Source organism: Lonchura striata, chromosome 1, assembly GCF_046129695.1.
Source record: "Lonchura striata isolate bLonStr1 chromosome 1, bLonStr1.mat, whole genome shotgun sequence".
Lineage (NCBI taxonomy): Eukaryota > Metazoa > Chordata > Aves > Passeriformes > Estrildidae > Lonchura > Lonchura striata.
Genome location: NC_134603.1, coordinates 60,209,037 through 60,230,245, shown reverse-complemented (window position 1 = coordinate 60,230,245; position 21,209 = coordinate 60,209,037). Strand labels below are relative to the sequence as shown.

General features: G+C 42.7%; 1 protein-coding gene across 6 annotated transcripts in view; it reads right to left on the bottom strand.

The window, feature by feature from the left end:
- Window positions 1–8,636: 8,636 nt before the first annotated feature.
- CARMIL1 (capping protein regulator and myosin 1 linker 1) overlaps window positions 8,637–21,209 on the bottom strand; it is a 194,785-nt gene continuing 182,212 nt past the window's right edge. For 4 of the 6 annotated variants that reach the window (XM_021528664.3, XM_021528667.3, XM_021528666.3 and 1 more), the window contains 5 exons: window positions 20,015–20,093; window positions 16,992–17,225; window positions 14,251–14,385; window positions 12,513–12,659; window positions 8,637–9,689 (listed from right to left, as the gene is read on the bottom strand). In XM_021528664.3, the coding sequence (XP_021384339.1) occupies window positions 9,553–9,689; window positions 12,513–12,659; window positions 14,251–14,385; window positions 16,992–17,225; window positions 20,015–20,093 (732 nt within the window). In that variant the 3' untranslated portion in view covers window positions 8,637–9,552. The remainder of the gene's footprint in view (window positions 9,690–12,512; window positions 12,660–14,250; window positions 14,386–16,991; window positions 17,226–20,014; window positions 20,094–21,209) is intronic. The other 2 variants (XM_021528669.3, XM_021528671.3) reach the window with 1 other exon arrangement.

The window sequence follows — 21,209 nt, the reverse complement described above, 5'->3', positions numbered from 1 at the left end:
TGTGTATTCACCTACAGTGATTTTAGGCACCTGGGACTGAGCTGGTCTCCATGTGTGCTCCTAGAATCATTATTCTCTCCTTTGAGACCCTTACAGTTTTTTCTAGGTTGCCTTTGATTCAATATATATTTCAATTTTATTAACGTAATGATTTAGAGATACACTCCGAAGCAGCAGAAAAGGCTTTTAAAAGGTGTTTAATGTTCTCCCTGAGAAAGTTCCTATTTCATCTGAGCAGGGGGAAAAACTCTTGATGAAAAAAATCTTGAGTTGTGTTTTACTCAGGAAATTCTTTCAGGACTATCACAACACAGATCACACAGCAATGTCCAGCTTTTCCAGTGTGCAAAGAAAAAGGAGATGCTGTAAAGCTGATGTGTTTAAACAGCAGCATGGGGGCATCTCAGTACAGAGATTCCCTGGATGGCAGCCTGGGATCACCTTTGGACCTCAGAAAAATTATCGTCAAGATCTTAATGCAACAGTAAGGCCACAAGCACTCCCTGACCGTGCTCAGGTGGGGAACCCCAGCATGGGAGATGAACTCATTAGGTAAATGACATGGAAAAGTCTAAATTTTTAGGAGAAACCTGCCTATGTCCCTTGCAGGCAAGACTAGAGTCACTCCACAGGTTTCTCTGTCATCAGTCCTTGCCTCATTGCCAAAAGTCAGGCCTCGCCTTAGGTTGAAGGCTCCCTCATGGAACCCCTCCTTCAGTCTCTTCTTCCCAATGTTTCCCACCATGGCTCCCTGACAGTGGTGGCCTCATGTACCCCGTGGGAGCTGCCTGATCTCCTGTGTGGGATGAAGTCACCTAGAACTGCTCCATGGCATGAAGGTCACTTTTTGGGGCAATCTCTCTTCCCAGGACCCAAAGCCCATCTACCCCAGACACAAAGCATACTGACCCAGGCTTTTAGGAAAGAGATGTTCATCAGTTTCTAACGTTTGCAACCTGGCTTTGGAAACCACCACCATGGCTGATAACCAACAAGGTCTCCTGGCATTATGATCATGACAGCTGGTTTATTACTAAAAAATATCTTTAACAAAACTAGCTTAAGAGGAAACACCACCCATGTTTTAAAATATTTTGCAAGTGAAAGCACCTTGACATTTGGCAGGAATGGAGACAGCGAGATTTTATGGGATTGTATGCAAAGCTGAGGACATCGAGAAGAGGGTCTCATAGCTCGTTCTCCCCCATGCTCTCCTCATGCTCTCACAGGAGCAAGAGCAGGAAAGAAGTGACACCTTGTTTAAATTACCTGTATTTATCCAGCATGTCACACAACTCTAGTGAAACCAGGTCAAATTTAGAGAGAAAAAAACGACCTTCAAGTTCAAAAGTCTTTCACAAGAGCTCATTGTTACCTGTGCATGAGGATGTGGATGATATGTGTCCATCCATCTGAGAATCCTTGTCATCCCAGGTACTCTCAGTGCTGGCACAGAGGGATTTTGATTTCACACAGCACCATTACCTGCAAAGGGGGAAAAAGGAGCAGACATGGTGGATTCCTCTTGTGTTTGCACCAGCTATGCCTTTGCTCTCCTGACAAAATCCTTTACTGAAATAACATATAGATACAGGAGCCACCCCATAGATGCGCAGTTTAGCTGCTTTGCCCCACCTCAAGTATTGCACACAATGGATTTATGGTTCTTAGGGGTGGAATTGCAAAATATAACTCAAAGTGACTGGAACCAGGTAAATCCCAGCCTGCAGAGAGGATGTGGCCATCCTGCTGCATGCCTAAAATGTGTTCAGCTTCTCCAATTGCTTTAGGTGACTCAGTAAAGCCTGAATGAGAAGCAAAACAAACTAAACAAAAAACAGCTCAGAAAAATTTTTACTCATCCAGTTCAACTTTCTGTGGAACACTGTAAATTTGAGGAGTGTATTGAACTGTGGACCCATATTAAAACAACACACTGAAGATAGCTGCTGTGTGTGCAGCTCATGTACCAAACTCAGCAACCACTCTGCCTTGGCTTATTTCCTCAGAGAAATAAATAAGAGTTAGAGGTAGGCAGCATTTTACAAAGTAATGAACACTTTGGATTAAGGACTTTTGCTTCAGCTTTGCACTGTGCAGTCAATTTCAAGGCTGAAGACCTCAAACTTGTGTTTTGAAAAGCTTTAAAAAAAAAAAAAAAAAAAAGAATGTGCTTCAGTAGGTCCCTTGAGGCTGGAAGCATTTGCACAAGCATTGCCTGGTCCTGCTGTGGGTCAAGGAACCCTCCAGCTGAGGACACCAGCAATGCTGCTTTATTTAACTGATATCGATAATTAATAAATGGCAACTATTGCCAAGTAAAGAGCAAAATAAGGAGCTTGTGGCCAAAGCCCCAGCTTTGCAGAAAGGCTTAATCAAACTGTAAATGGAAAAACATAGATAAAAGTGCAGATTGCTGATCTGGAAACAAAAATGAGGGGCAGCTGACAAATGCCTCATTCTTTAGGCCAGACTCAATGAATTGATGTGAAATGAAACATTTTGGCTCCCATGAACAGACTAGAGAACAAAAAAAACAAACCAAATATTTGGATTTATGGTTGGACTTTGCTCCTCTCCTTTACAGAAGAAAATTCCAAATACATGCAGACACAGTTAAATGGAAATAATTTTCTTCATCAAATGGCTTCAGCTTCCCTCAGCTTTGCACTGACTGGAGACACTGAGGAAGCCAACACCAGCCATCAGCATTTCATCCTTCACTGAGCAGGTGTTTCACAAGTGGTTTGGGACCTGCATGGGTCCTGCAGAAAGCTGCAGCCCAGATCCTTGGTGTACCCCGTTTTCCCCAGACCCTGATTTGTATCAGGGCAGCGGGAGGTGCATATGCTGGCTGAGCTGCTGTGCACAGCTTGGGCTGTCAAGGGTGGGGATGATGCATTCCTGCCCAGCAAGGGGTCTGTGAGCATCTCAGCAACGGAAAATGAGAGGCAAACTGAAAGGAAGTCAAAATGGAAATAATACAGTCAGGGAAGCCCCCTACCATTCATACAATTTCTTGGAAATCAAGTCAGAGATGAAGCTGTCTGCTGCAGAAAAGAAACAGACTCTTCTTTCCAACCCACTCTCAGATGGGTACAAGTTGCTTATTAGCAGTAGACCTCCCCACCTTCCAACAAGGATGCCTTCTTTTGCCCCTCCTTCCATCTCACTCCCTCCCTCTGCCCAGCAAATCCCACATTCTCGTGCTGGGCTAGATCCTGGATCCATCTTTCTGGCTCACATGGTGCAGAGTGTGTGGATTCAGGGTGCAAACAGGACAATGGCAGTTCAGGTCAGGTACTGATGGACGTGGTGTGACACAAAGACTTCCGTCCCACAGACATTTCCATCCACAGATTCCCATCAAAGCTAAGCTTCTCCAGCCTTCCCAGCCAGCCCTGCAAATTGAGGCTTCAGTCCTCTGTTGTTTTCTTCATTTTGGACGAGCAATGGGATCCTTTGAGTGTTATAAGGAAGCAGACAACCTCTTCCCACAAGGATTCCACTGAAATGAGGGGTCAGGACATCAGAAGGGAGTTGAGATTTCCCAAAAGAAAAGCTGATCTTTCCCCCAGCTACATGTTGCTCATTGCTACCCAGGGACTGCAGTCTCAGTTACAGTTCATGACTTTCATTATTTTAGTCTTTGGCTAGAATTTAATGTTGTCAAAATAAAGCCTGGGCTGTACAGCCTCCACAGCACTTTCCTCTACCCTCTGTTGGGTATTACTTACCTAAGCAAATGGGAAGGGAAGGAGGCATTCCTGGAACAACACTAAACAGAGATTACAGAGTTAACTTGACTCCTTCATTTAGTGAAACCAAATTGGATTTGCCAAGCAGGCAGCCCCTCTCCTGGCTTCCCTGGCTGGAATCAATCTAATTAAATACTCTTTCTCCCATGTAGCTTTTATATTCTCAGGTCAACTTACTGGAAAAGCAGAAAAACAGGCCCTGAAGGATTGGATTTGGGGTCAGCAGGGAGAACTTACCATAAACTGCCAAAGCAGAATCCGCACAGAGGCATCAGAGCAAAAACCTCAACTCATGGCTGGAGGGACAAGGGCAGCATATCTGCTTTTCTATGGAGGCTTCCCAAATATGGCCACTTGGAACCTGCATGTAATAAATCCCTAGGACAGCTGATGTAGGCGTGTCAAAGGCAGAGCAGCTTTCTAATTGGGAAGAGATTCTATCTGCAGGAGCCTCTTCAGTTTGCTGTGGGATACAGTATAAGAAATTAAGTCCTGTAATAACAGATCCCTCATAATGACACAATCTTCTGTGCAGAGACTCAAAGATTGTTTTCCCTCTACTCAGAAATAGAGCTCTTCAGCTGTATTTTCACTCTTCAGCTTCTTGGTGCTGATGAGCATTGTTGCTCTCACAGCAATTCCTCTTTGGTACTTGGCATGTGGGGAATTTTTACACCAGGACACTCACAACCCCTTCTCCTTTGGGATCTCCCTGATGCCCTCTCACCTGTGCTTGATCTCCAAGAGCAAGCACAGGTGAAAGAGCCCAGGGAGGGGGTGAGCTGGCATTCTGGTTCTGGCTCCTGACCAAGCAAGTGCCTCATCCTGTGGACCACCTTGTCCCTGGCTGCTGATTGAGAACTGGCAGCTTTGTCCTGGACTCAAAGGAAAAAGTAGCTTTATCAGGAGCTCAGCCATTGCCCTGCACCAGCCTTTCTCCATCAGCTGGGATTTCTCTCCTCACCATATGTGACCCTGGAACCTCTAGGGCATCTCACAATCCCACGGGGCACTTGGATGTAGCCCCACCACTAGGCTGCTTTCTAGCAACTTGCCATCAGCCAACAAATCACTATTTAATTTGTTTCCCTTGCCCTTCAGATCATCCTGAAGCCTCACTCCTGCATTTCTTCACCCATTCAGATGCCTGTTCCCCAGGTCTCTAAATACACAAACTCTGTGCAGCTCTGGAAGACTGCCCTCCAGAACTAGAGAAATCTCGGTTTCAGGAAGGGAAAAAAAGAGTTCCACATGCAATTCTAAGAGCAGCATTTTAAGATGCCAGTCACTGGCAGCGTCTATGGAAACAAAGTGCCATCAAGGCCTGAGGAACTCCAGGAGCACTGTGTGTTTGGTGAAGCTGATTGTTCTCAACCAAAAATGGGCACACCCCTCTCTGTCCCCTGGGGAAGACACTCCAGCTGCTGTGAAGTCCTGCCCTGCCTGTGGTCAGGAGGCTTTGGAAATGCTGGACACTAGTGGAGGACAGCTCAGGTGGTTCCAAAGGCACTTGCTGTGGTGCTGGTGAGAGTCCCCTGTTGGGAGGAGACATGAGGAACTGCAGGAGGATGGGCAGAGATGAGTAGGAAAGCTGTGAAAGTGCCTGGCAGATCTTCCTATGATCCCTTATTTCTGGGATGGGGAGCTCATACATTAGAAGGAAAGGCTGGTACCTTGTGTTTATGTTGCGATTTTCACCCTCCCCATTTTCTTAGGATGGGGAAAAAACTGCTCTGCTTTCCAGGCCTGATCAACAGGAGACAGACATTAAATAATAATCTGTAACTCAATCTGCACTGTTTGTTACTCCTCTGGCTCATGGCTCCAGGAGAAGCAAAGCACAGTGTTTCTGCCTGAAACCTTCCCCAAGCTTCAGCACAAGCAGAGGATAATCTCCAGCGGTTGGACTCAGGCACAACCCAACCAGTATTAGCATCCCTGGGCATGGGGAAAGCAGCACAGCTCTCATGAGTTTCAAACAGGAGAAGAGCTTTCTGCTATTTTCCCAAAAAATATTCTCAGTACCTTATTTTGTTTGCAATAGGAGAGAGAGATGATCTCCACATTAATCAATTAATAAGCAGTGTTGGTGAGAAGTTGTGCTGGTGGGAGATCTCAGCTAAGTGTGGTGGCTTGCACTGATTTCTGACTAATGGGACACATTAATTCCCAATTTGTCTCAGCCTGGATGGCTGGCTCTGGCAGAGGTGGAAGATTTAGGATTATTACAATTCCCATCTTAGGAGGCAGCTATTTACTGTTGTTACTTCACATCAGGGAATACTTTAAAAAGCTCAAAATGTATCAGTCAGATTTTAACCTCCTTTAGCTGGAAGTGGGAAGTAGCCCTGCAGCTGTGGTACAGAGCTGTCTGAGTTCACGCTGGCATGCAGCCACAGCCCTTCTTCAGCGCCTCTCAGAGGGGGCTTACATCAGGGGTGAAATTCCTTGCCAGCAAAACCTGAAAAACAGATTTAAGAGCAGAAAAGAGCAGAGCAGCTCCCTCCAGGAGAGCTGTTTGCTTGCTTTTCCTAAATGTGGATCAGTTAGGTGCAGTTCTGAACTGAGCTGCTCGGGCTAAGACCCCTTCCAGGGCAGCATTTCTAACTGGGTGACCAGGAGTCACTAACTGCTAACTGCTGGTCCTTCCCTCTTGTTTGCTCATACAGAACGTACACATGCTTATGTGCATGGGGGTAAGCAGAGGGCCTTGCTGTCATCCCTAAGTAGGGTGAGGGCAACTGCTCTCGTCTGAGAGCAGTCATGGCCCAGGGACCAAGCCATGGTGTCACACGTAACCCCAGCTGGAGCCTCTGAGCCCTTTCTGTGCGACCAGACCGTGCAGAACAGCATTGTGGAGATGCCCTCAGCTGCAAGGGGAATGAATGCCAGCAGCATGCCTGGGAGGCGGGCCACCTCCTCCCATACCAAACTCTGCTCCCACCGCTGCCAGCAAGCTGCCAGCACAGCACCAGTGTGTGACAGGAAGGAACACAGAGCACTGGTGATACTATGGATGCCTTGGGAGAACAAGTTAGCAACCCTTTCCTTCAGTGGTACCTCTACCTGATCTCTGTTCAGTCTCCCGAGAACTCCAGGAATCTTCACCACTGACAGCCCACCAAAGCAGCTGAATGTGCCTTCTAGGCTCTGTCCCTCACCCTCCCAGAGAAGCACATGGGCCTTCCTAGAGAAGGATAGGCACAGATCACAGAAGACCACCCCCAGAGCAGCTCAGACAGCAGGGAGGAAATGAGATGTGAGGGTTCTGCCAGCTACACACCTGCTTGGAGGGCCTGCAGCTTGTGGAAAAGCAACACCTTCCGTGCTCTACAAGGATCCCCCCAAACCTCCCAGCTTGCCTTGGCACCAGGGGACAATGGTTGTTCCTTTCCTGAAACACACTGGCACTTGCCCATGCCCTCTATGAGCTCAAGATACTGAAAATAAAAGTCATTATTTCTTAAATGCAGAATAGGCACAACAGAGGTGCTCTGGATGCAACAGGAATTCTTTTCAGTCAGGCTGATAGTGCTGGACATGCCAGGCAGAAAGAAAGTAAAGTAATGAAAATCATCACTCCTCCCACCCCCAAAGCCACACACACAAAAAGCCAAACCCCAGGTCTTCAAGAGCTCTCACTAGGACTCCTTTAAAGTTGTTTCTCTACCACTCAGCCTGCCCACAACATACTGATGGCTGGAATAAAGACGAATGGCTTTCCATAACTAATATGGAAAAACACTGATGTCTAATTAAATCCTTATACTCCAGCAAACAAATGTTACAGCACTAAAGCTTTTCTTCTTAACAGCACAAGTACATGCTTTGTCTACAGCATTTGAGACATCCCTTTCTTTGGTTTTCTGATGCCAGGGTGATGAGCACACATACTGCTGTGGTTTCTCAAAGCAGGACCACAACAGTATCTCAGATGACTGATGAGAACATCAAGAACAAGTAAGAAATCCTCAGCAACTAACTGCTCTGGAAGTTATAGACTATTTTAAATTTTTGCCTTAATACCACAATCTGTGGTGTAATTTTCTTCAATTCACAAAACCAGTAATCAGAGCAACCCTTCTTGCATACTTACGCTTCTCAGACAATTGTCTTTTCTATGACCTATAGGAATAAAAATTGCAGTTTATTTATTAATAAATTAATTTTCATTTATAATACAGGTATTTAAAGTTTCCTTTTGCAATTTGTCTTTTGTTCTTACTGATGGCAAATAAATCAAAAGTATATATGTGAATATATGAAGATTCATTCTTAATAATTTTAGATAAATGCATAATTTCAAGTCAGGGCAAACCCCAGGAAGGAACCTCCAAGCCTTCAAGACCTCTTTCCCACTACCTTGTAGCCTACTTTTGAGATGTAAGCATCTACCAAGTGCTTCTAAGATGTTTTGTTTTGACTTAGCAGCCCTTTATAGAGCAATAGGAGAAGTGGCAACAGCAGACATGTGCACAGGGATCAAACAGAAGGACATCAGACAGACAGCTATCTGAGCACGTTTGTCCAGTCAAGAAGTCACAAAAAGGCTAGAGAAATTTCTCTTAGGAGAGAGTTACCAAACAAATTTGATTCTGTCCTATTGGAACAAAATTGAGAATTTAGATAGCAGGTGTTTTCTGCTCACACAAAGGCTACTTTGCTGAAGATTCCAAGGGAGGAGAATAATAAAGAGATCTTTCTTCAGCAGTTTTATGATGTGTATGTGTCTCTTTCAGCTGGAACAGGCACTTTACTTGAAACAGAAAAATTATACAGGTTTTGTGTTAACACAATTTGCTTATGTGAACCAATGCCAGCATTCAAAGATCAGAGACCACCAGACCACAAACAGTGCTGTAAAAACAAAGACTAGTATTTCAGTTGTAAAATCATTTTTTATTGTTACAAATATACATATGAATAAAATCCCTTCAACCTGTAATGTAAGTGGGTAGCTGTGAAATTTGCATCCCCTCCCTCAAAAGCTGAAATGTTTTTACAGATGTTGAACTATGTTTCTCATAGAATTACACATTGAAAGGAAGCTAATATGCAGACAGAACCAAGGAAGGCCTCCAGAAAACACCAATATTAATAAAATTTCAATTGCCCTCATTCCAATCAACTATATACATTAATATACGAATGTGGAAGCATACCATGGTTATACATAATCCAAATCCTTCTCTGTTGTGCTTTCTGACAGTACACAAATGTAAGCGTTGGAGCTTTATGTACAGTAGGAGAACAGGAAGAAAGAAGGTCCCTATGGGAGAATGTAAAAACCATACCCAAGCATTTAATATATATAATCTATACAAATTATTTTATTAATGTGCTCTTTTAATATAATTACAATGTGCAATTGCATACCGCAAGAATATATTTATAGGTAAGTCACGTGCAGATATGACACATTTACATTCAGCAGTACAACACATTACCTGCTGTACAGTGTATTAGTGTAAGACAGTGTCCAGTTAATTTGCTTTACTTTCTAAATGCCCTAATGCAGGGCACTCTTTGTAGCTGCTTCATAGAAATTCAAGTAGAATACATCAAAGAATAGCTGGCTTTAGGCAAAGGCATGGAAAGGAATGCCTTGCACTGTACAGACCAGAAATTAAGGGCCGAATCAATGCCAGGTGCACTGTAAATCATGATTGGAAGATCAGGTTTTCTGCATGGAAATGTACCTGTGGTGAAAGAGCAGCTGACTAAAAGGACTGTTGATTGCTGAACCCCGATTGTTATAAAAAGCTCTTGCACTACAAAGCACTTGTACTGATTGCTAAATAAAAATAAAATCTTTATCTGCTTCTTCACCAGAGTCACTGGACTTGCTTCCCTGATGGCCGTCTTTACTTAAGGACCTCTGCTTCAGTTCCTGGAACTCATGAGCCTGCTGCCCAGGGCTTCTTTTTGCAGCTGCATAAAACAGAAACAGGGCTTATTAATGATTGCAGAAGAGAAAGAAAGAAGAAAAAATAACCATAAAAAAAGTCATTAATGCACATGGGAGCTGCTCTTGATACCACTGAATTAATTTGCACTAGTGGGAGTAGCATAGGTCCATTAATTCTTCATGCCAGAAAAAGGCGAGAGTTTGAGCAAGCTTTAGTCCACTGTTGGTTGACAAGCAGGCAAACTTGAAACATGACACCCAGTATTTCATTGTGACATGGATAAACATTACAGCTAGAAATGGCCTGGAGATTTTATTCTCATCTACACCACTTCCATACCAGAACAGCATTCTTTTTTCCAGCTGGGATGGATCTCAGAGAGTGCACTCCTGACTGCTCAGGCTGATGTGCCTGCTGGGCATCCCTCAGACCAGTGATGCACATCTCAGGCAGGCCTGTCCCCTAGCAGGACACATCTGTGTTCTCCTTTTTGACTCAGCAGCTTTGAACAGGACATTCACCTCAGCATCCAAGTTACCCAAACTGCTTCTCTCTGCCCCACTACACTGCCAAGTCCCAAATGTCCTCTCTGTCCCTTGCTAAGAAGGACACCCGTGGCTCTGCACCTTGCTGTGCTTGGCAATGGGGAAGGCAGGAGGCCATATTCACTTCCCACGATCTAAATGCAAACAGTACACATTTTGTTCACCCAGCACTCTGAAATCTCCATAAAGCCAGGGCTTTCTCCAAACCTGTAAGTTTCAAAATAAATTGGAAAAGAAGGTTGTAAAACCCTGTTGAGATTCCTGATCTAATCAGTGGCCTACAACTGCTAGGGTAACAAGATAACCATCTTGTTACCGTATATACATCAACCAGGGTGACCTTACCCAAGGACTGATAGCACTGCAAATCTCATACTTCCTCTTGAAGTGAAACTTCAAACACACAGTGGCCCTTAAATGTGACCTTGCTGCAAGTCACCTCACTTCACTCCCACAAAATTAAATGTTGTCATTACAAGACCTTCTTTGCTCCACCATTTTGGGTAGGGATGGTTGGCTTTGGTTCACACTGAGCCTTGTTCCTGACTACTTTTGTGAATATGTCTCTTGACAAGGCACCAGGAGCTGCTGTGGCCATGCAGCATGACCTCTCCTTCCCCACGTACGACTCACCTGCAGCCTCACCACTGCAAGGGACAGCCTGCCCTGTCCCCAGCGAGCAGCTCCAGCCACGGCAGCAGCTTGCCACTGACCATCTCTGTGCCCATTTCCAAGTGGTGTGGCAGGCTGCGTTACAAACTGCTAGGAATGAGGGGAATACAGAGAGGGATCCCAAGGCAGACAAATAGTTCTCCTGAGCCCAAAATATCTGTTTCCTCATTTGTGCTAGCTGAAATATGTGAGGAAATAAGGGCCAGTAGCTACACACTCACTGCATTTTTATCCTAGCATGAAAAGTTGGAAAACAGGAAGGGATTTTGAGAAAGGTTTTTAAAGCCATTTCATAGAACTGGAGAGGATTATCCTGTAAAAAATATTCAGGCATTTCTACCTTCCAAAACACCATTGCTTTTCAAAGAAATAGGTGCCTGGAAATTTTTTGACTCATTCTTGATACCAGTACCTCCTAATAATTACCTGGCCTTTGTCTGGCCTTCACTGACTCTTTAAACAAAACCTAAAACACATCCTGCAGCAGCTATTTTAGTTTATGGCCTGATAAATATAGGCAAGTAGCTTGCCTCATAAATGACTGAAAGATGTATCAGGGATTTAAGTTCCCATAGTGCAAGCAGGCTTCTGCCAGAAGAGCTTACCCTTGCCTCGATGTTGAACTGTACAACACAGGTGACCTGCAGCCGTCTATGGCAGGATCTCAGCTTGCAAAACTTACTTTGTCAGAGAGGTATTTCAGAATGAACTAAATTATAATAATTTGATTATGGTAGGGAGGGGAGATTCCCAGTTTGGATGGACAAAGTTTAATTCTACAATACAAAAAGGATAAATTTCGGGCTAAGGAAGAGTTATGTGATGTCTTATAAACAGAAAAACTCTGGGTAAATGGAATTGCATGAGATGTTCAAATAAACAATTAAAATACTTTAGAAAGAAAAGTAATTTTGAACAACTGTTTAAACCAACCATTTAAGAGGTAAAGAAACATATAAACATGTACCATTTGAGAACAGGAGCTTTTATATTTTAAAAGCACATAAAGGAAATGAACATTTTTATAGCCTACTGAATAAGCTCACTGTGAGTCAAAGCTGCGCCTTTGACCTACAGTGTTGGGCTTGGGGTCTTTAGGTGGTATTTTTCTTTGCTTTTGCAACTGAAAGTCAAAGTAGCAATAAATAATCTGATTTACCCAGTTCTCAAATGGTTTTGTGAGTGATGCACTGAAACTGGCACTAACAATATTCAAGCTAAAATGTTTTTTGAAACACTAAAGTGCACGATCTTAGAAATGACAGGTGTGCAAGCACAGCAAGGAGCAGCCAGCCTGCAGCCATACCTGTAACATGCCAGTGTTGCTGCACTGAGCAGTCACAGATTGCAGTGAGTGCTCTTCTGCAGAGGGGCTGCTTGTGCTAGATGGGACTGATCACTGGAGCAGACAGAAAGGAAAAATGCACAAAACGTGTTTTATCTGCAAATTTCTTCATGCCACGTAAATTTCATGAGGGCAGAAATATGATTAGAACCCCATGAGATTTTTACCTTTCTCCTAGTGACAAACCCATACTCTTCTGTGGCTTTTTTGTTACTACCATTTCTTAACAATTGTTAGTGCCAGTTATCAAGCTCCACCTTGATGAAAAATGAAAAATTCTAACCAGAAGTTGGCTGTGCCATCCTCTGCCCAAGCACATTAGCTTCCTCTTCTGCACTGGTAGAATACTGCCCCGGAGTGGTTTTCACGCTGCCAGATGGCTTGGCACAGTCAAGAGCTGCATCTCTTTTTTGACAATCTCCTGTTTGTTCTAGCAAGGAAAAGGATTCGTTTATACTCCTAAGCTGCTCTTAGTGTAGGCCCACATACAGAAGGTAATATGAAAATTTTCACTTATCCAACCCATTTAATCAATTATTCAGAGAGCAGTAATCAGTATGCCTGTTGCTTGTTTAAATGTAGTCCAGATATCTTGAGGTGTTGGTAACTGTTGCCTGATCTCCCATCCGTGCAGTGCAAAGAGGTATATTTTCAGATTGTCCCATGAAGTACAGTTAAAATCATCAACATAAAGAAATTTTACAATTAAGTATCATCTAATTTGTAGCTTTATTTCACAGGAGATATAATTTTGTTATTAACTCGGACAGATTTGCAGTGATTTACCAGTTGCAGAAATAAATTGAACATGCTAGCCTGAAGAGAGGCAGAAAGCAAGGACAGAGGAATGGCTAAATGAGGAAGTAGGACAGTAATGAATAAAAAAGAAAACATTAAAAGGAATAAAAATAAAATAAACAGAATTTACTCCTTCCCAAACAACTTTATGCAAAGCCCAGCAGCTCCTTAAGGACCTGGCAAGTCTAAACTATTATTGATTAAATATGTACAGTTCCATGTAAAGCTGAATAGAAAATTCGGTGTTTGAATGGAGAGGTTTAAGGGAGCAAGGAGTAAGAAAGCACAGTGCCTGGCTTCTGTTGTTTTTGGCAGTCTGGATCATCTGAATGATGACAGTGGGCTTTGTAGGCAGCACAACTTCTCAGTCTTCACAACCTAGCATTATGTAGCTGCCTCAACTTGTTTTTTCCCATTTTATGCTGTGAAAATCTGCTGTCAGAGTGTGAAAGAGTACCCCTTTGTTTCACAGCTTAAATGATGGGAATCACCCTATATGCCTTTCTTGAGGAGAGACCCAGGTAGGAAGACATCTCACCCCCAGATTTCAAACATCATCATTTTGCCAGCTGACACCATGATGAGAAACATTCCTGTCACTACTTCTCCACATACTCCATACTATCAGAGAAAGATTGAGCTCTTCTAGGAATCAACTCTGGGCATGAAAATGCATCAGCAAAAGTACAAATCCAGTGCACACATGAAAATCAGCAAGGAGAAGAGAGCAGCCTACTGTTGTGTAGAAAAGATAATAGGTATCAAGCCTTCCCCTGGCACACAGAGACTCATTGCCAGAGGAAGGGGAGGTAATCCCAGTCACATGCAGAGATCCCACAGAAAAGAAAACAAAGAGAGCAGGGGGCTGGCTGCAAGGATCAAAGGTATGGCTGCTCCCCTGGAAATGTGCTGAACCACAGAGCTGCATTTCACATTATTGTGTGACCAACATCAACCAGCATCTTAGTTCAGACCAAACCAACCATAAATGTACACAACACATGTTTAGTTACATTATTAATACCCAGGGATTAATTGTTTATTTGATTTGATCAAAGGAAGATAGGTGGATGAGATGCTGAATAGGTGCATCTTGCACCTATTTTCCTTGCTTTTTGCATCTTCAGTTGCATAACCCTCTCCCTTTCCAAGTCAAAACAGATCAGGAGACATTGACACATCAAATTCCACTAGAAGACACCAGGTTACACAAATACTCCTACCTTCTTGAGAAAATGATCTGACTGAGGGGCTGCTCTGACCATCCTTTTCTTTATCAGAAGGAACTTTCTTCAGCACTGGTGGAAGCAGGGCAACTTTTGGGGAACTGGGGCCAGAAGGAGACTCTGGAGCATCCTCTGTGGAGTACCACAAACAAAAGGGTGAGAAGGAAAAATTATATCTACACTAAAGCTCACAGAAACAGTTGTTTATGATGGACCAAATTTCAACACAATACACAAACAAGAAACAGCCAGAACCTGTGTCAGAAGAAGAAGGATTCAGGAATTTACATTGTATGTAAACAAACTGTATGGGCATGAGTCCAGGTGAAAGACTTTTAACAGTCAAAGATAAGATCTCAATTTCAGCATTTGTCATGTGTGCTGCTATTGTAGTTTAAATAGAAATCTGATGTGACCATGTGATTTACCTGCAAGACATAAGTAGCAATTTGTAAAGAACAGCTGAAAAAAAAATTTGGATGGATTTCTGGAAATATTTCTTCTCATTATATTTTTATTGTCCTGAAACATAATAAAAATCCTGTTTCACAGTTATAAGGTCTAAAAGTAAACCAGGGAAACAAATTACATAAAAAGCATTATTAAACTCTGTACTTCCATGAATAACTTCCCAGCACATAACACAAGGACATCCATAAAGAGTTGCTAAAAAAAAAAAAATACTTCCATCTTCTGGACTGTGAGATAATCTGAAACTTAAACTCAAATCCATAGTTTAAAACCATGTGGATATCTTGTTCCTCTAGAAGGCTGGATATGGATTATGTAAGTCAAGTTGACTACCATCTTTACAGTCCTTAAAGGAAGACCTTTTCAGTTTTACACTACACAGGCCTCATTTGGATAGTAGGTAAGCACATCACAATGGATTACTTAAATTGCTTTTAAGTTTCCTTTTCAAGAAGTAAACAGTGACATGTGTACATAACAGAGGAACTAGGAAGATAGTTTAGCATTGATGGAAGAACAAAAGGAAGTCAGAGTACCATCTGTATTGCATATTTGCAAAAATAATTAATTCAGTGGCATACTAGAAATCAATCAAAATTTATCTCTGCTAAGGAGACACCACAAAGAGTCAACTGTTTCACTTTCAGCACAGAAAAGTGATGAGCTTCCCAAATAAAATTTGGTATAAACAGATAGAACAATTCTTAGACCTTCTCCATGCATTTGATATGCCTGTGAGGTCACTTGCTTGGGAAAGCAATATCAACACAAGGAGGAGCACAGTGACTGGCAAATATAGCTAGATATAAACTTTCAGTCTTTGACAATTTGTGGACATCTGAGCCATGTTCATTTGCACCCAGATTACTTAGCAAAAAATTTGCTACTATTTGTGTGGCCATGCTGCTGAAAACAACAGAGAGAGGAAGAAAACAGAATGCATGACTGCTTGGTTTTCTTCATCACGTTGCCTGGGCGTCCTTAGGCAGTGGGTTACTACAAGTACTAGGACAGAAGTTAGACTGCAACAGAGCTGTGCTGCTTTTACTATTGACCCAAGAGCTGGCTTATTATGGGTAAGTATTAATTACTCCCTTGTTTAGATCCACAGTATGCTCCCTCTGCAGGAAATAGGAGCTGGCAGAAACAGACAGCTCAGGTCTTCCTGACTGACTGTTTTAGAGATTAAGCACTACTAAATAATCCACGTGTTCCCTGTTGCATTCACCTTCATGAGCATCTTACCTGACATCCCTTACTTTGATGACTGTTTCTAAAAGGGTCAATAAAATAAATGTAAATCCACCTAAAATCTGAAGGTGATTTTATATGTGAACAACATTCTGCCCACTGGAGTACAGAGACTAAGGAAGGCTCAGGTTTCACATTAAGGGCAGGGAGGAGGCTGTAACATCCCTTTGACTCCTCATCCTTATCAGAAATTACATCATTCTAAGGTCAGCAGTGATTATGGGAAAAGTCAAGAGGGCTTCAAGCTCTTACAGATGGCCATGCTCATACTTTTCACTCCCTGGCAGTTAATGAGCTATATTTGCTGTAGATATTTGGGAAGTCTGTAACTGGCTTTTAATTCGCCTCAGTTGCAGCGGCTGTACTTCGGGAAGAAGAGGTTGTGACACTGGCCTATTAAACAGCAGACAAATGCATGGGAGATCTGCTGAAACATTTTCCACTACCTTAAGATAATATCTGGGCAGGAGGAAGTCTTGCAGGGTTATAAAAGCACAGTTACAATTATTTTCAGTCAAAAGCAATAAGGAAATAAACAAAGGCTAAACAAGGAAAAAGTAAGAGACAGTGGGTTTGTGCAAGTTATTAAGAAACAGGCACTTGCTTGAGGGGCTAAAAGCAGCCTGCCACAAAACCCCAATGACTTTAGTATATAGAGCCAGGTTTTTAGAGAAAACACACTTATTTTTCAGTGCTACTACAACAGGGCTTTAATTCTGAAGTAGCTTTCCATGTTCACCTCTTCTGTGAAAGCAAGCTAACTTAAAACAGCTCTGCCACTGCCACTACTGCTTCTCACACTTTACTCTTGAGGATCACAGATTAAACCATTCTAATACATTTATTTGAATAAGGGCAAAAGGAGGTGGAAAAAAAGGATGTGAGTCAAGAGCAAGGCAATTAAGAACCTGTTCCTCTCCATTTAACTTCAGGATGTGGCAATGGGTGTCTTCACCATAGCCCACATGAGCAGCACCCAGAGCTGGGGATAACAACCGCCCAGAAGAGCTTCTCACCAGTACGAGAGGCAGAGCGTGGTTTCTGTGGCACTGTGGGTCGTCCTGCCAGGCTGGGCTTTGTTGACTGCAGTGGGGGCTTTGGACTAGTTGGTGTATTGGAAGAACTTCTTGCCTTTGCACCAGCTTCTGCCTTTGGTTCAGCTTTTGAATTTTTTTCTGATGACGCTGAGATGGAATCGCCTTTATTAGATGCAAACCGACTCTCTGGAAGGGTCTGCTGTTGTTTAGGCACTGAAATAAATAGACACATAAAATAAAGTCTGCTGCAGCACAGAAGGCTCCATGCACAGCTATAGTGGTGTGGAAAATACCACCACAAGGTAGCACATGCACTGCTATGTGTAAGAGGATCCCCAATGTCTTATTCAAAATCACTGCACGCAAAGCATCTAAATCTGCTAATTTTGACATGTGCTAAGATTTGTGATTCAATTGCCCAGAACAGCAATAACATGTTGCCCTTTTTAATATATTTGGGATGATGGCTAACTGGACTTTATTCCTCCTTCATATTTCTAGGAGCAGATGGCACAGCCTACCTGCTGAGAAAACAGTGATGGATCAGTGGAAAAAGCCGCTCTTGACTGTTTCGTATCTCTACAGACAAAAGGTTGGGTTTCCAAGATCAACAGAGAAATCCTGGCCCAGAAAATAAATCCCAAGTGTGTGGCCAGCAGGCTACATCTTTTTATTTGTTGCTTTTAGCAAGCTCTAGAAGAGATTTTGAAACTCAGCCCAGATCAAAGTATTCTTTATATAGTATTTTGATTTGTTTAATAACACTGTACATGACTTACAGTTTCCACACATTAGTAAGTTTACCAACATGTTGTTTATCCCAAACAAAGACCCAAGTATTTAGAGATCAATTTACAGTGACTTACAAGCAGTAAGTCAGCCTCATCTAGCTGTGCAAGCTGGTAGAAAGCCTGCAGGACTCCAGGTTGCTAACAGACAAAAAGCCTGCTCTACTTCCCTACTCTGCAGCTTTCGGGAGGTAAAAGGCTTATATCTAGCAGTTTCAGTGATAATCCTGGAACTTGTTTCTTAGCCTGCAACTTTCAGCAGTTTTCACATCTTTAATCTCAGAAGAGAATTTCAGACTAACTGAAATGCAGACTGGTAGCCTTGATACTTGGCAAAACCAAGTGTGTGCTCACAGATGCTGACTTGACCTACCTACCTGCTATTCCCATTCAGAAAGCTGACTGAACATGGAAGTGCTGAGCACAGACATTTTAATGGCCGTGGGAGGAAGGGAGGGGAGTGTTTATACAGTTTGTTGCAAGCCAATCTCCAGTATGTTTTTCCAGCCCAGCTGGAGTTAAACTCTGGCAAAGCAGACAGCTGTATGGTGCACAGAGATGAGTGTGAGTGTGTGACAGGGAGTTTGTGTGTGGTGCACACATGAAATACTTTCTTTCTGCAAGTGAAACAGCAGGACACCACCTGCACCTGTGCGTGTGTGCATACAAAAGAAGCAGGCAACATCCAGACACAAAGCAAGGAATAAAACCCTCAAAACTTATTCTCCTTCAGAACCACTAGCTTAGCTCTCCTGTAACAATATTCAGCAATTTTCCATTAACTTTCTTTCTTTTCTTCCTGACCTCAGGCCTTCTAACATTATTAGAACATAGTAATTTAAAATAAATTAGCCAAAGCCAAAGACTAACTGTAGTTGCAACAATGAAAAGAAGCCTTGGGGAGCTCTCAAGCAAGTGTGGTAAGGAAACAATCGACAGCTGGAGGCCAAAAGGAAGAGGCAAGCACAGTGCAGTGTGGTGGGGGTGAAATGTGTCATATACAGAGACAACGATCAGAGACAACTTGAGGTCAGACACCCCCAGCTACTCCAATGCCCAAAGTGCAGACTATCCTTGCTCCTCTGACTTCAGTATGCTGTCTTTAGGGGACACATACAGTTCACAAGGTTCTCCTCAAAAGACAAGCAGGCTTTAAAAGCACTGATTTATAGATTATGGCATGCTTTGAATACGCTTTTTAAAAAAAGCTTTAGAAAGACATAAAACTTCAAAATTGATATTTGAAGTGCTTAATCGAGATAAGCTACATTTGGATTTTGATTCCAGCCTGTTTTTCCAACCTTTTTTCTGCATGTTTTAGCAGTCCTGTGTGCCAGGCTTGCAGGATACTACCGCTGCTGAGAAATCAGACCTCGATTTCCTAGTTCAGACCATTCCTTTCATGTAGTAAATACAAACCACCAGAGCTGAATCCCTTTTGAAACCTTCACTGGCCAGACCCCAAAGTATACATGGAAACCAGTCTGTCAGCCTTGTCCTCAGGTGGCTGCAGTGTGGCACTGCCATGTCAGGGCCCAGGACTGTGGCTTGACAAGGGCATGGAAAGATGAGGTGCAGAGGGAATTGGTGCTGTAAGCACTGCAAGGCTGAACACAATTTTGTACACAATAGAGAGCTGCTCTGTGCACATGAGCAGTGTCCAGGGACCTCCACAGCTTTGCAGACAGACCTGGCTTGGATCAGACTGGTTAAATCCTGGGAAGAGCCAGCTGCCATTGACTACGAGTCAGGACTGCTGACAGAACGACAGCACTAGAGTCAGCTGAAAGTCAGCACTACTCAAGTCAGTATGAGCAGCTTTATAAAGCTTGAAAACTGGTCATGTTTCCATCCTCAGATATATTGAGCACTTCCACTTCTTTGTGCACAGACATTTCTGCTGGCTCTTGGGTTAAACTTCAGCTTTGCTGATCCCATTGAAAGCCAGCCTTCTTCCAAAGGTGACCCAAGTACTTTCTCTCCTGTGCAACAAGAGTATAAAAGTGACCCATAAACTCAGACCTAGAGCTGACTTCATAAGAAGTGTCATCCACAGCACAAAAAGTGAGCTTGTTTCTAATGCTCTTCACAGAGTGTAAACTCCTACTTTGCTTAACCAATTGCAGACATTCCGTCTGAAGAGGAAAGTGAGATTCTGAACATTAGGCATTTTGCATTTTCCAGGAAGTTCATACCAGGAAACTTATACTGTACCTGTACCGCTTCCATCCAGTCGTTCTGAGCTCATTGTCGTGTCAAAAGACTCTCTGGGAGTTGTGTCATTCCCAAGTTTCTGAAAGAGTGAGAAAAGCTCTCAGATTAGTAACACATCTGCAATTAATACAACTCGGTGGTCCTGGTACGAAAAACCTTCTAATTTGGAAGCCATGAGGCAGAGAAATCAGTGATAGCAAGAAATGGTGCATTCTCTCTCTCTCTCTATTTCAGATCTTGGAGAGCTAAGTGGGAAGGAAACTACCCTGATTTGTTATAACTGCCACATGCCTGTCAGAGCTGCAGTGACACACTGCCTCCTATGTGAGAGGTCTCCTAACAGAGCTCTGTATCTAAAAGTTTCTTTTTTGAAATTAAAACCTTTTTCTGAAGATATAGATTTTTAATATGACTGCAGAATTGATCTTATGCTCTTCTACACAGAAAAAATAACTTTTTATTTTAGATAAAGCTGCAACTACAGAAGTAAACAGTGCTCTCATATTTACAGGATTCCCCTACAAACCAACAGACCTTATTTACTAAGAAGTTTTTAAAAGTACTTGTTACCAGCACTGCTTGGTGCCTAGTCCCCCCAAAAGAAAGGGAATTTCTGGTTTATGTGCTGATATTTTGCCTGTCTTCTACTGTCAATAATAGGGTTTTTAATAGTTTTTATTGTCAATAATAGATTTTTGTCATCTCATAGCTACGTGAAGTTGACATCTGTGTATTCATAGAAGTTTAGATACGAAGCATTTGTAAAAGAACCAGTCTCCTTTTACTGCCTTACCTGCTACCAATACTTAGACAAAAGGACAAATGAGAGGATTCAAAAAAAGCACACAGAAGTAGGTGCAGGATATACTAAGAGAGAAAGCCTTATAAATATAAGACTAGGGATAAAAGTGAGGGGTTTTTTTTAGATTATAAAAGTAGGGATAGACTTCTGCAGCCAGGCAGCTTCAAACTTGATTTTTATTTGCTATTTCAAGACAGTTAGTGTGGCAAATGACTTAAATCAAATTATTTGTTCTGATGAGCACTGCATTTGGTTATATACCCACGCATAAGTAACACTGATGTGTTCAGGTCACTGCTACTGCTCCAACACCAACTCTGACTGTCCCTCCCACAGCATTCAGAAATATCCACCATGTGCCACACAGTGTACAAACATGATCACTGCCCTTTG